Raw genomic sequence first — 14,456 nt, 5'->3', positions numbered from 1 at the left:
AGCCACAACACCTTCTCCATACATGGGAGAAAACATTTTTTACATTTCAGTTGTGTTTTTATCTTTCTTGAAACAATAAAACATAATATGCCAAAAATGTTGGTGTTTTTCTTCCATCTTCAGTATTAAAGTGGCTACACAAAGATTTACCAATTTGGATAAATTTTTTTAAATGCATGCTGATAGGATAGGTGTCACAATACAATCTTAACAGTTGTCTCAAATGAAATTGAAACTAAGTACTGCTAGTGCCACCTTACAGGGGGGAAAAAAAAAAACACAACGAACAAACTTTTTGGCCAATCCAGTAAATAGATGCTTAAATAACAGTTTGTTGAATATAAATATGAAAAGATGGTAAAGTAGAGGTGGAGGTTGAACATAGAGAAGGAGGAGGTCAAAATAATCTGCTTCTGTTAACCTTTTCTTTTCAGCTGGACAGCACGAAGTTGTGGCTATAGGCACAGGTGAATACAATTACAGTCAGTGCATTAAGCCAAATGGAAGAGTGTTGCATGATACTCACGCTGTTGTTACAGCAAGGAGATCTCTCCTCAGGTAAGGTAACAAATACATTTAATGCCATCAAATATTAATGCTCTTATATTAATATTAGCCTAAAGTAATCACATATGTATGTTATGACTTACAAGTGGAGTTTTACTCATCACTGAGCCAAGGATACGGTATTGTCTTACTTACCTAAGCCGTCTTATATTTTCATGTCACTTTTAGAAATATTAACTGCACTGTTTAGTCTGTGAATTTTAGTGTCTTCTATTATCACGACCTTATGAACTAAATTTTAAAAGCCATGCAACCTGTTTTTAAAGATAAAATATGTCTTCATTACTGATTAATGTAATCTGAGAGTATAGCATTAGATCTGGACCAAGTAGGCTTAGTAATACTTCACCCCTGAATTAGCCATACTTATCCAAAGGCAGAAATCAATGAGTTTCCACTCATGAAGTCTGTACAAAGTCTACCGTATGGTAGAATATCAGTAAAGTATTTTTTTAGACCAGCAGATCTCAGAGAGAAGGAGGGCTGAGGTAAGCATGCCTAGTTGCTTTTTTCAAGTTTATCAGTCACTGCTGCTTATAAAAGGAAGGAGTATCTGATAATGGAGAAATAAACCAGGAATTTTACTCTTTGGAGTTTCTTTTCTGTGAAAACACAAAAAGTGGGAAATAAGCATTATTTCCTGAGGTATTCAGCTTTTGTTCTCTCACGTCACTGAATTTACTTTTCGGAAAACTTTTCTTAATGGAATTTTTCAAACACAGGTGAGACTCAGATAATTAATACCTTCATTCAGTTATCAGCATTCTGATACCAGTATCCAGTATTCATATCCAATTATTAGTGTATCCTGCTATATTAGGATTTTGTTCTTATTTAATTATGCATTCTCACTTTTTGTTGGTGGTGATTTCTTTAAAATGTAAAAAACATTTAGGCATACTGTCCTTTCTGAAAATCTTAAGTATGTATCTCTAATAATAAGAAAAAGAATCCTACAGTCTTAAAAGGAAAGCTATTGGGAAGTCCATGAAAGTAATACAGCTCACTGAAAACTACCTCTTTTGTGTTTATTTCTTCCCATCCTTGGTACTGTCAGATATACTGATGATTAATTTTTATTACATATTTCTGATGATAGGATTAAAATTATGTTTTTTTGAGTAAGCAAAATAGTATTTGTCCCCTTGAGTTGTCTTTCAGGAAATCTGTTTCACTTCTAAATTCAGTTTATGGGCTTCATTATGTTATTCCTATACTCTTAAATTTTTGTCTTCAGAACCACTACGTAACAGGAACCATAATTGTTTGTCTATGTGTTTGGGGAAGATAAAATAGAAATAATGCAGAAAATTAATACTCCTAGGAGGCTGGGAGCAGAGATGTCTTGAGAAAAAGGGGGAATCAATAGAGAAATGGGTCTTTTGCAAGAAATGATAGTTGAGTACTTTTGAGTGGAGTGGTAGTCGAGGAATGATGCTTTAAGGCAGGTCACAGGGTAAACTGGGCTGTAGCTGAAGACTTCTCAAGGGACTTACATCTTCATTAAGTAAGACTAAGATTATTTTATAGTAAAACTTGATTTATAGGAACATTGCTCATGACATGAATATAATGTTTAAGATACTTCATTTTTAAACATTCTTACTCAATAAAGCTCTTTTATTTTAGATACTTTTATAGACAACTTCTACTCTACTATAGCAAAAATCCTGCTATGATGGAAAAATCAATATTTTGTACAGAACCAGCTTCTGATCTACTCACCCTCAAGCAGAATATCAACATTTACCTCTATATGAACCAGTTGCCTAAAGGATCAGCCCAGATTAAGTCACAATTGTAAGTATATAGAAGCTGTTAAAAGCAACTAGGATGACCATTTATACATTCTGAATCCATATATCAAAAGAACAAGTAAATTCAAATCCATCCATATTTTCCTTCCAGCCTTCAGAGGTTATTTGTAGGCTGCAAGAGACCACAAATTCATTCTCCCTCCCCTGCACTGTCTTACCTATTACTATTACTTAAATAGTCCACATACTTCACTACTTTCTTTTACATGCTGTTGAAAATCTACTCCTTTCTGGTTGTAAGACTTTTTATAAACTTTAGGAAGTATGGTTTATGCACTCTTCACAAACTAACACAGGAGTTAAGGAATGTAGTCTATTCTATAGTCAGAACTTCATTGTCTTGATGAATGGGTAGCATCAGTAGCGTGATATTTGAACAACACAGACACAAAAAGAAAGTAAAATTTACTTTAAGTCTGACCATCTAGAAATAATTATGGTTTATAGTTTGTTTAAAAGCCTTCCAGTAACACCTTTGAAAACAAGGGTGAGTTTTCCTGTAGAGAAATCTCAAGAAAAATAATTTTAGATTTTTACTGTTTTTTATATTTTATTGGAAGTCAATCTTAAATATAAATTGTCGGTTTTCTTTTTTCATTCTTTAGTTTCGTCATTAAAAAATTTTCATTTAGAGAAAGTAAATAACTCAAAAATTATGATGGGGCAAAAATCAGATTTTTATTTGATTTTAAGGGACATAAAAATGGCAATAATATGTAATTTATCCTTGTGGGAGTTCTAAATAGGGTTAATTTCCACTTGGTTTTAATCTTGTGGAACAAAGTCATTCCATCCTGGCTTGCTTTGGGTTTGCCTCTATTTCTGTTACTGAAATTAAGTGTAACTGGCAAGTTACAATTCTTAGGTATATGCAGATTTTACTTCGTTGGTTTTGATTTTTAAAGGAAGAAACTTTCTTTTCTTCCTCTAGGCGTCTTAATCCACATTCTATATCTGCATTTGAAGCCAATGAAGAACTAAGTCTCCATGTGGCTGTTGAAGGCAAAATTTATCTGACTGTCTACTGTCCTGCAGATGTTGTTAATAGAATAAGCAGTATGTCCTCAAGTGACAAGTTGACAAGATGGGAAGTGCTTGGTGTACAGGGAGCATTGCTCAGTCACTTTATACAGCCAGTTTATATCAATAGTATTCTTGTTGGTGAGTGAGATTTCAGTACCTCTTGGCCTCTTTCACTAATTACACTTTATCAGTATAAAATCAAATTTTGCATGCATGAAGCTTTACTTAAGGTAAAATTCAGATCCATTATTATTGAGGTTTTCATTTCATGATAACTTGTAATCACACTTAGTATAATATGACTTTTATGATCTTGTGAGAAGTCTAAGAATATTTTAAGTTAGGCAATTATATGTATTCTGGCTTGAACATATGCTTTTGTTTGCACAATATTCAATGTTTCCCTTTCTTTTGGAAGAAGGTGCTTTTTTGAACTTCTGAGGTAAGCTTATATTTAGTTATTCCTGAAATAAAAAATATTAAATGCCCATTTTGGTTCTTTGCTACTTTTATACTTTTAAAAATGTATTTGGTTATGAATTGGATTCTTCTGGTTTGTGAAGTAAGTAGGAAGTAAATAGAATACAAAATAAATGACATGAACTGATAATTAACTTCTTCCTTTGGTATTTATATTTGAATGGGTTTTCAGGTATTATCTCCTCAACAGATATTTTGGACACTCAGTTTTGTAGTTTTCGCAAAGCCTTGAGAGTTACAAAGCTTTAGTTACCCTTAGGAAACAATTTAAATTCCATTACTTGACTCTTCTTTGTTTACTGTTAATTTTTGGTAATGATTGCTCACATAAAAACTTTAGCTCGTCATATGAGTAATGTTTTGTTTTTAGAAGGTACTGTTTGTTTTATTCTTGTGAGTTTTTTTATTGTTCTGTGTATTTAAATCCATTTCTTTAATAAGTTCTATGGACTATTTTTTTGTAGTTCTATATATACACAAAATATTGTATTTTCTTGCCACTTTTGTTTAGCTTGACTTTATTAAATTATAAAAAGGAAATAATGATTATTTATTTTTCTAATATCAAGCTTATTTTCATTGCTTTGGAAACTTGTTTCACAATTCAAAAGGGTTTTCAGTGATAAGTCTTAACTTCTGTCCTAGCGCCTCAGCCACTCTTTTACCTCTGTGGCATCCATTGTTACTAGTTTCTTGTTTCCTTACCAAAGATGGTTTATGTTTATACTTTTTTAAAATTTTACACCAATGAGATAATACAGTTCACACTTTTCTGCATCCTACTCTTTTCATTTAATAATGTATCTTGGAAATTTTTCCCTATGAAGACTTTTTTCATTATTATTCATAACTCTCTTATGGTATTTCTTTGTATAAACATACTATAATTTATTTAACCAGTTGTGGGTTGATGGAACTTTAGATTGTTTCTAATCTTTTGCAGCTACCAAATGCTACAGTGAACCTTGACCTTTTTATGTTTGTCATTGACACAAAAGTAAAATATATGTAAATGTAAAATGAATTCCTAGAAGTAGAATTGCAGGTCAGAAATACATGAATTTCCAGTTTTGAAAATTATTGCCGAGTTACTCTCCAAATTATATTCTCACTAGCAATATATGAGAGTACCTCTTTGAAGTTACTTCTTTTTTTCCAAATATATATTCTTATAGATGATTTATTTCTTAAATTTAAATTGGATACCAGAATTATTCTGTTTTCTTTAGTCAAAAAATTCTCTCTGACACTTCAAATTTTTCTCAATCTTCTTTAAGAAAGGCTATTTTCTTGATAAATGTCTACAGAATGTCTAATAAATGTCTATACATTCTCTAGAGTCACAACTTTGAAATGCAAGGCTTTGGTTCTTGTAAAGAAAGATATTTTACAGTCTGTCATTTGTATAACATAACTTCAAAATATTTTAGTCTCTTAAAAGGATGGACTCAAATAGATTATTTTGAAATTATGTAGTATTCAGTGGTTTGGACTGGGGCTTAACAATTAGATCTCATAATTTGACTACCATCTTGTACATGGGAATGGGAACACCAGGAAGCAATAAAAATACTATAAGACTTTGTAAAATTACTCCTGATCTCTTTTCTTTGCGTCTTTATGGGACATATCTAGAGTTAATTAATTGGTGTTCTGTCTGAGAAAGCCGAAACAGATTTTAATGTTTGTTTAAAATGCAGATTTCTCAGCCTCTTAAGATCTCTACTCTCTCTCTGGGGGATAGCCCCAGGAATATACATTTTAAAAGGGCACCACCAGTGATTCTGATACAGATAATATGAATGGCTCGTTGAGAAATACTCACTGTACATTTAAAAGTGTGATATGTACAGTTAAATGAATCTTAAGAGTTATTGAACTTAAGCTTCTCATTATTATATAAATTATTTTTATGCCATTTCTGATCATCTAACTCTAGTTTAAAAGGATCCAGTAATGTGGGATTTAATGACAATCTGTTCCATTAATTGGGTGCTCCAATTGATTTTAAAAATTACTCTTTAGGATTGAAATTCGCTTCCCTTTCACTTTGAACTAAATGACAATACAGATTAAATCTCAATTATTTGATGATAATGACCTTGTCTCTTTTTCTCTTGTCTTATGAAATCTTTTGCAGTTCTTTATTTTGATTCTTAAAAACGTAAGTTATTTTATCAATAATAGATCAGTTACAGGTGGAAAGAGAATTATATTTGAAGACTTCATTTTACTTTCAAAAAGTTTTCAGAGACTAATTTCATACTTTAGATGTTTTCAGATACTCATTTTGTCTGTGGTAATATTCTTTCCTTTTTTAAGAAAAAAATCTTAAACTTGCTTTTTTAAAAGGCACTATTATTTTAATAGAAAATAAAAAGACCATATGTATGTGTTAGTTAGTTTACTGTAACCCTGTATGAGAGACAGCAAAAGAGACACAGATATATAGAACAGTCTTTTGGACTCTGTGGGTGGGGGGGGGGGGATGATTTGGGAGAATGGCATTGAAACATGTATAATATCATATAAGAAACAAATCGCCAGTCCAGGTTCTATGCAGGATACAGGATGCTTGGGGCTGGTGCACTCTGAGATGACCCACAGGGATGGTGCAGGGAGGGAGGTGGGAGGGGGGTTCAGGACGGGGAGCACGTGTACGCCCGTGGCAGATTCATGTTGATGTATGGCAAAACCAATACAATATTGTAAAGTCAAAAAAAAAAAAGACAAGATGCTTTTTCCTTTATGTATTTTCCTACCTAGCCATCACTTGTGTTACATATGATTTGTTTTCTCCAGATGTTCTGTAATATGTAGGTGATAGTGTCAAAATGTAGTGCCTTAGACTAAATACAGTGTTTCAGATATGGTATGAGCACTGTATAGTTCTGTAATAATGCTGTATTCTGTGATTTAGACACTGTTTTTATTAATGCAGCTTCAGTTTCTATGGGCATACCTCAAAGGTAGTGTGGGTTCAGTTCCAGACCACGACAATAAAATGAATATCACAATAAAGTGAGTCACACGAATATTTTGGTTTCCCAGTTCATATAAAAGTTGTGTTTATAGTATAGTCTGTTAAGTGTGCATTAGTATCATGTCTTAAAAAAAAGTAAGGTATATACCTTAATTAAAAACTGCTTTATTGCTAAAAAAAAAAAAAAAAAAAAAAAAGGCTAAACGTCATCTGACAACATGGGTTGCCAGACTTTCAATATGTATCTCTGAAGTGCAGTAAAGCAAAGTGCAATAAAGTGAGGTATGCCTGCATTACATACTTCAGCAACTGTTTCTGTTGACTTACATTTGTTTTGTTTGAGTATGTATTGTTTTGGTTTTTTTTTTTTTTTTTTTGCTTTCTAGGTGATGGGAATTGCAGTGATACTAGAGGCTTAGAAATTGCTATAAAGCAACGTGTTGATGATGCGCTTACTTCCAAACTTCCAATGTTTTACTTGGTCAACAGACCTCATATTAGTTTAGTACCTTCTGCATATCCATTTCATACAAACTTGGAATATAAATTCCTGAGTCTGAATTGGGCACAAGGGGACATTTCTTTGGAGATTGTGGATGGCCTAAGTGGAAAGATCACGGAAAGGTTAGCATTACTAATTTCTTCAAATATCACATATTACTTAAGTGAAAGAATGTATTTTAGTACAATTTATAAAAACTTTTAACATTTTTGAATACAGTTTTTTGAATTCTGAATAGTGATTAAAATAGTTATTGGGTGTGACAATTGATGCTTTTGAACTGTGGTGTTGGAGAAGACTCTTGAGAGTCCCTTGGACTGCAAGGAGATCCAACCAGTCCATTCTAAAGGAGATCAGCCCTGGGATTTCTTTGAAAGGAATGATGCTAAAGCTGAAACTCCAGTACTTTGGCCACCTCATGCGAAGAGTTGACTCATTGGAAAAGACTCTGATGCTGGGAGGGATTGGGGGCAAGAGGAGAAGGGGATGACAGAGGATGAGATGGCTAGATGGCATCACTGACTCGATGGACGTGAGTCTCAGTGAACCCCGGGAGTTGGTAATGGACAGGGAGGCCTGGCATACTGCAATTCATGGGGTCTCAAAGGGTCGGACACGACTGAGCAACTGATCTGATCTGATCTGATGTTGCAGCTGCTGCTGCTAAGTCGCTTCAGTCATGTCCGACTCTGTGCGACCCCATAGACGACAGCCCACCAGTCTCCCCCGTCCCTGGGATTCTCCAGGCAAGAACACTGGAGTGGGTTGCCATTTCCTTCTCCAGTGCATGAAAGTGAAAAGTGAAAGTGAAGCCGCTCAGTTGTGTCTGACTCTGTGCGACCCCATGGACTGTAGCCCACCAGGCTCTTCCATCCATGGGATTTTCCATGCAAGAGTACTGGAGTGGAGTGCCATTGCCTTCTCCATGTTGCAGACATTATACTAATTTAAAAACTTTTTTCCTAATAAGACAGGCCTAGAGAGGTTATATAACTTATTGAAGTTACTTAGTAAGTGGTGGAACCAGCATTTGAAGTCAGTTTCCAGAACTTTTATTTCTCTAGTGATCATTATCATTAGAATTATGTAATGTATTTGTTTTAAAAATTTGCTTTTCCCACTGAATCTGAATATCTGAATTTAGGGCTTAGAAATCTGTATTTTTGACAACTTTCCCAAATATTATTTATGTACACTTGAGTGTGAGAACTATTGTACAGTCCTATACTGATTTCTTGGAAAAACCCTGTTAATTCTTGGTTTTTGGTTTTTGTTTTTTCTTTTTACAGATAAAGAGACTGAGATTCAAGCTAGGTTAAATATCTTTCTTAAAATCACCCAACTATTAAGTTAAACAGCTAGGATTCTGATCTGGGTATTTTATTTCTAAAGCCTTTATTCTTCTCCATAATACATTATGCCTTTTACATATACCTTTGTAATATCCCTAACATTGATTATCAAGTAAAACTAAAATCCTTCTTTTATGTGAACATACATTTATAATGGACTAATGAATAATGTTAAAAGTTTAAGTGCCTAAATTTGCTTTCTTTGTGAGAGATGGATTTAAATTAAGATCCCATACAAAGGTTTCTTCAGTCAAGTATGAACTATTGACTATTTTAACTAGTATAAATTATACTGTTTATGCTTTGAATCAGCATAAAGAAGTGTATCTCTGTTAATAACATACAAACAAAGCAGATCTTCTATGAAAGACACTGAAAACAGTTTACTGAAAACATACTTATAAAACAAAATTGAAATTAATGTAAAATGAGCTTACCTCATTTTTTATAGCCAAATGCTTGCTAGGTGATTGCAAACACAGAGAAAACAGATATGATCTAATTATTCAACCCCAAAGTATTACATAAGGCAAATAATACTTTAGCAATATAATCCACAAGGAAGAACAGTTCTGAGTAATTGTGCAACAAATAACATGACGTGTCAACATTCATAAAGTAGAAATTACAATAAGATGATAAATAGAAATATACTATTAGTTAGTGGAGGCAATAATTCACCTCTTTCAGTTAGTGGTAGATTGAATAAGACAGAATAATAAGAATATATCAGTCTTAATATTATAGATTTGATTATAATTAATCTATTAATCTTTAAAATTCTGCACCATAAAAATATAAAATATACCTGCTTTTCAGGAACCTGCAGAACATTAACAAAAATTGACCATACGTTAGGCCACAAAGAACATCTCAAATTCTGAAAAGTATAAGTGATGTAGACAGTATTCTCTGATTGTGATGCAATAAAAGTGTAAATCACATAAAGTCAGAATACTTAGAAACTCCTTTCATTGGGCAAAAGAAGTTCTCTAACTTTTGACTCAGAGAGGGAATATAAAATGAAACCATAGAATATTTAGAAAACAGGATGTTTAATACATTGCATTTCAGAACTTTAAGTTATATAGCTAAAGCAAAGCTGAATGGAAAAGCCAGTTCTTTGGATGTTTATATCAACCAATAAAATAGAGTGAAAAATTTTATAATACTAGAAATGTAAAATAGAGAACAGATGAAGTTAAAAATGATCATAAAAACTGATTCTGTGGGGGGGGAAAAAGCACTGTCTAATCTCATAAAATAATGATAAAGGAGTTATCACAGAGAAAATTTAAAGAAATCATAGGAAACTTCACTGATCACCATGCAAATATATTTGAAAATATGGGTGAAATGTATACATTTCAAGGAAAAGTTATTTCTAAAATTGGTACACAAGAGGAGAAAATCTTACATTATTTTCTTGAGAAAGCTACCAAGAAGATGCGCTACCTCTTTTTCAAAGAAAGCAACATTCTAAGGTGGTTCAGAGGAATGTTATAAACCTTTAAATAGCAGAAACTTCCAATGCTATCTGAAAAGATGGAAAAGATTCAAATGCTTTTCTGAGGCATCATTGATCGTGTATGCATGCTCAGTCATATCTGACTCTCTGTGACCCCATGAAATGTAACCCATCAGGCTCCTATCCATAGTGTTTTTCAGGCAAGAATACTGGACTGGGTTGCCATTTCCTTCTCTAGAGGATCTTATTGACCCAGGGATTGAACCCACATCTCCTGCATCTCTTGCATTGTCAGGCAGATTCTTTACTGCTGAGCCACCTGGGAAGCCCTATATCATTGGTGCTTAAGCTTGATGGAAGATTTCACACCCACCCCCAAAAGTTATAGACCAAACTCACTTTTATATCCAAGCAAAATTGCTAAATAAAATATTAGGAAGCAGAACCTTAAAATAATATATTTTATGCAGTACTAAGTGGAAATTTTTCTAGAACTGTGAAGAAAATAACATAATAAAAATACCAAATTAGAAACTCTTATTAATAAATTTGTTATATTAATTGATGTAGGGGAAAACACCATATTTCATCTTTATAAATTCCAAGAAGACATACAGTATAGCTCTACAACTATTCTTGATAAAAGATACCCAATAAGAAAGTAATAGAGATTTTTGTTAAGAATAAAATGTATCTCTTATTTGTCCAAAAGTGTCATCATGATTCATGATGAAATCTCAGAGTCATTTCTACTAGCATCCAAAATAGGACATTATTGTTTACTGTTGTTGTTGTTATTTAAGATGTTGTTTAATGCATTTAACAAAAGAAAGGAGAGACACAAAATATTGGAAAGGAGGAGGTAAAATGACTGTTTCCATATGGTATCATTTTATACCTGAAAAATCCAAGAGAATCATCTGAAAAAACACCGCAAAAAAAGATATCATGGTGGAAAATTAATATATAGAGATTAGTACATTTTGTTAACAAGAGTGTGTGTTAACTATTGCTGCATATACTATTGTTTTAGAGGCTTAAAACACCAACCACTTTTTACTGCTCCCAAGTCCTTAGGTCAGCTGAGCTGGATTTGGTCAAGCTCTCCCATGTGTGTGGGGTCAGCTGTAGGTCAACTGTAAGGCAGCTTGGCTGATCTTAGAGGGACAGCTGGGCTCTCATCTTCTAGTGGATCAATCTCAGCAGGTTCATATGGTAGAGGAAGGAGTGCCAAGGCATAGAAACACAAACTGCTTGCAGCCCAGGCTTGCAACAGGCACAGAGTATTTTATTGACCAAAACAAGTTACAAGGCCAGTCCAAATTCAAGGGGAGGAAGAATAAGCTGTAGTTGTTGATGGAAGAATCTGAAAAATTACATTGTAAAGAGCATACAAACAAGAATAAAGGATTTTGGCAGTTTTTGCAGTCTATCACAAAAACAACTAATGAGAATATATAATGAAGGGAAAGAGTTACAGAAGCAAGAACGCTATAATATGTGAACCTATTTTTATTAGAAACATAGAAAAATATATATATTTACGTGTGTACACATATGCACGTATATATATATGAAGGGTGATGGAGTACATATATTTTACTTTTTTAGGGAGTCAAATTGTACATTAAAATGTATAATTTCATGAGTTTACATACACACACATATATATATATTTCTGTATGTATATATACACACCTGTGTAACCATTACCCCAGTCAAAATTCAGGATGCTTTCTTCATCTCAAAAAAGATTTCTGTTCCCTCATCTAGTCAATCCCTGGTAGAATCACTATCTTAATTTGGATCACTATAGATTAATTTTGCCTCAAACAGTAGAAATGTTCCAAATATCCATATTTTGCTTTAATTCTTAATGTAATACTCTGATAACATACTCTAATTTTATAAAATAAATTAGCTTCAGAAAACAGTTAATACTCAGAATAATTTTATATAGAAAATTTCACTATCTTCTCTGTGCATAATTGAGATAAATATACATTTTGTATTGATTTTAATCCCTGTAAGTGCTAACATAAATCATTAAATAATGATTAGTGATTGTTTCATTCTTTTCTACTTTAGTTCCCCATTTAAAAGTGGTGTGTCAATGGCAAGTCGGCTTTGTAAGGCTGCAATGTTAAGTCGATTTAACCTGCTTGCCAAAGAAGCTAAAAAAGAAGATATACTTGAAGCTAGTACATATCATGCAGCTAAGGTAAGTCTTTAAAAGAATGAAATTGAACATTGAAATAAAAATTTTAAGAAAATAGTACTGTGGTAATTTGATGATGATACATAGCAAAATAATGGTTAAATAATTCTGATATTGCCATGTAGTGGTAAAATTAGATTTTAAATGGATATGTTGGAAATTGGATATGTGAATAAGTTTTACCACTTTTAGTAGCTGCCTCAGTATGGTATGTACTAACCTTGCAATATTGCTAAAAACCTGCTGGTCATACCCAGAAAAACAAAAAGGCAATAAAATCTCTTTTGTGTATGATATTAACTATGTTAACTATAGTATTTCAGTATTCTAAAATAATGCATTACTATATTCATATAAATTACTTTGCTTATCTTCCTAAGTTGTGAAACACCTTTGAGTTTGTGATTTGGGGTTAAGTGATATATAGACCCTTTGATATATTTAAAAATACACTTTTTTAGTATTACAAACATAATGCCTATTTGAGTAGAGAACTTGGAAATCTTTTCTTAAATGCAGATGGGAAATACAGCTTATAATCCTACCTACTATTCCAGTATGATACTCCTAATCTTAAAAGCATGTTATTTCATTTTCTTGTCATGTATTTATATTTTTTGTGTATATGTGCATGTATGCACTAAGTCACTTCGGTTGTGTCTGACTTTTTGTGACCTCATAGACTATAACCCAACAGGCTCTGCTGTTCATGGGATTTCCCAGGCAAGAATACTGGAGTGGGTTGCCATTTCCTTCTCCAGGCAATCTTCCCAACCCAGGGATTGAAGTCACATCTTCTGCTTGGCAGGCAGATTCTTTACCTCTGAGCCACCTGGGAAGCTATGCTCATACTTGATATGCCTTTTAGTTAACTCTTTTTATTCAGTATACTATGAACTGAGCCATGTCATAATATGAAATATCCATGTTTTCAAGTTATGAAAGACATATTGTTTTTGATAATCTAATTTCCTTTTCAATAACAATATAGTATTGTATAAAAGTCTTAATTTCATCAATATCCTAATGCTCAAACTGTATAATGCTCAAACCTGTAAAGCAATGAATATTAATGGTAGTTAGTTTGTATATACACACATTTTTAAGTATAAAAGCTTACCCTAGACAATTTCTGACTTTGGCTGCATAAAGAGGTTTCAAGTCATCTCTGTAAAAAAAACAGAGATTATCTCTGTGATAAAATTGGACAAATTAGTCAAGATAAAAACCCTTTTCACAACTCTGGAAATTGACTAAAGGCGGAAAACACATTGGAAATTGTATATTCTTGTAAAACTTAGATCTCTGGGAACAAACAGCAGGAATTTGTGAAACCTTTGCCCAAAGGTGTTCCTGTTCTCTCTCCTCTCTCTCTGCTAGTTTGAATAGCAAGAACTATAGTTTTATGAGATTGAGAATGCTACCAAAAGTAGTAGATTTTCTGGACTTGATTTTGGGCAAGAGGGTGAGCATTCGTCACTTTTTCAACTAAATGTGCCAAACCTGGTAGGGAGAAAAATGGCAAAAATCAATAACTGATGCAAGGTTGCAGTCCTGGTTGGAGCAAGTGGTATACAAAAGAGTAACTTAACAGGTAGATATTGGAAATGAAAGAGCCATGGAAGAGTTGAAAGAAATTCTCTATATATCCTTGGTTGACCAAGAAATTACACTCAGGTGCAAGTGAGACTAAAGAGAACCCAGAAAAGAGTTAAAAGTGTGAAATAGAACTGCCTGCAACATTAAATACACTGTACCACCCATCCCTCCCCAAATTAACTGATCAGAAGAAGGTAGAAGTCTTATAAGTTTAAGGTGTTGAGTGTAATGCCTGCTGAAATCATTTGCTTATCACTAAGCTTTGCAGTTTATCACAATAGAACTGGACGTGGAACAACAGACTGGTTCCAAATAGGAAAAGGAGTACGTCAAGGCTGTATATTGTCACCGTGTTTATTTAACTTATATGCGGAGTATATCAGGAGAAATGCTGGGCTGGAGGAAGCACAAGCTGGAATCAAGATTGCTGGGAGAAATATCAATAAC

General features: G+C 33.2%; 1 protein-coding gene across 10 annotated transcripts in view; it reads left to right on the top strand.

Moving 5' to 3' along the window:
• ADAD1 (adenosine deaminase domain containing 1) overlaps nt 1-14,456 on the top strand; it is an 87,602-nt gene that overhangs the window by 23,223 nt on the left and 49,923 nt on the right. For all 10 annotated transcript variants that reach the window (XM_086346890.1, XM_086346889.1, XM_086346883.1 and 7 more), the window contains 5 exons: nt 435-558; nt 2,197-2,367; nt 3,316-3,545; nt 7,257-7,494; nt 12,281-12,413. In XM_086346890.1, the coding sequence (XP_086203016.1) occupies nt 435-558; nt 2,197-2,367; nt 3,316-3,545; nt 7,257-7,494; nt 12,281-12,413 (896 nt within the window). The remainder of the gene's footprint in view (nt 1-434; nt 559-2,196; nt 2,368-3,315; nt 3,546-7,256; nt 7,495-12,280; nt 12,414-14,456) is intronic.

The sequence above is a fragment of the Bos grunniens genome, chromosome 17 (assembly GCF_055505025.1).
Source record: "Bos grunniens cultivar Pamir isolate PY7600 chromosome 17, Bosgru_T2T1.0, whole genome shotgun sequence".
In the NCBI taxonomy this organism is placed as follows: Eukaryota; Metazoa; Chordata; class Mammalia; order Artiodactyla; family Bovidae; genus Bos; species Bos grunniens.
This window is presented reverse-complemented; position numbering and strand designations above follow the sequence as displayed.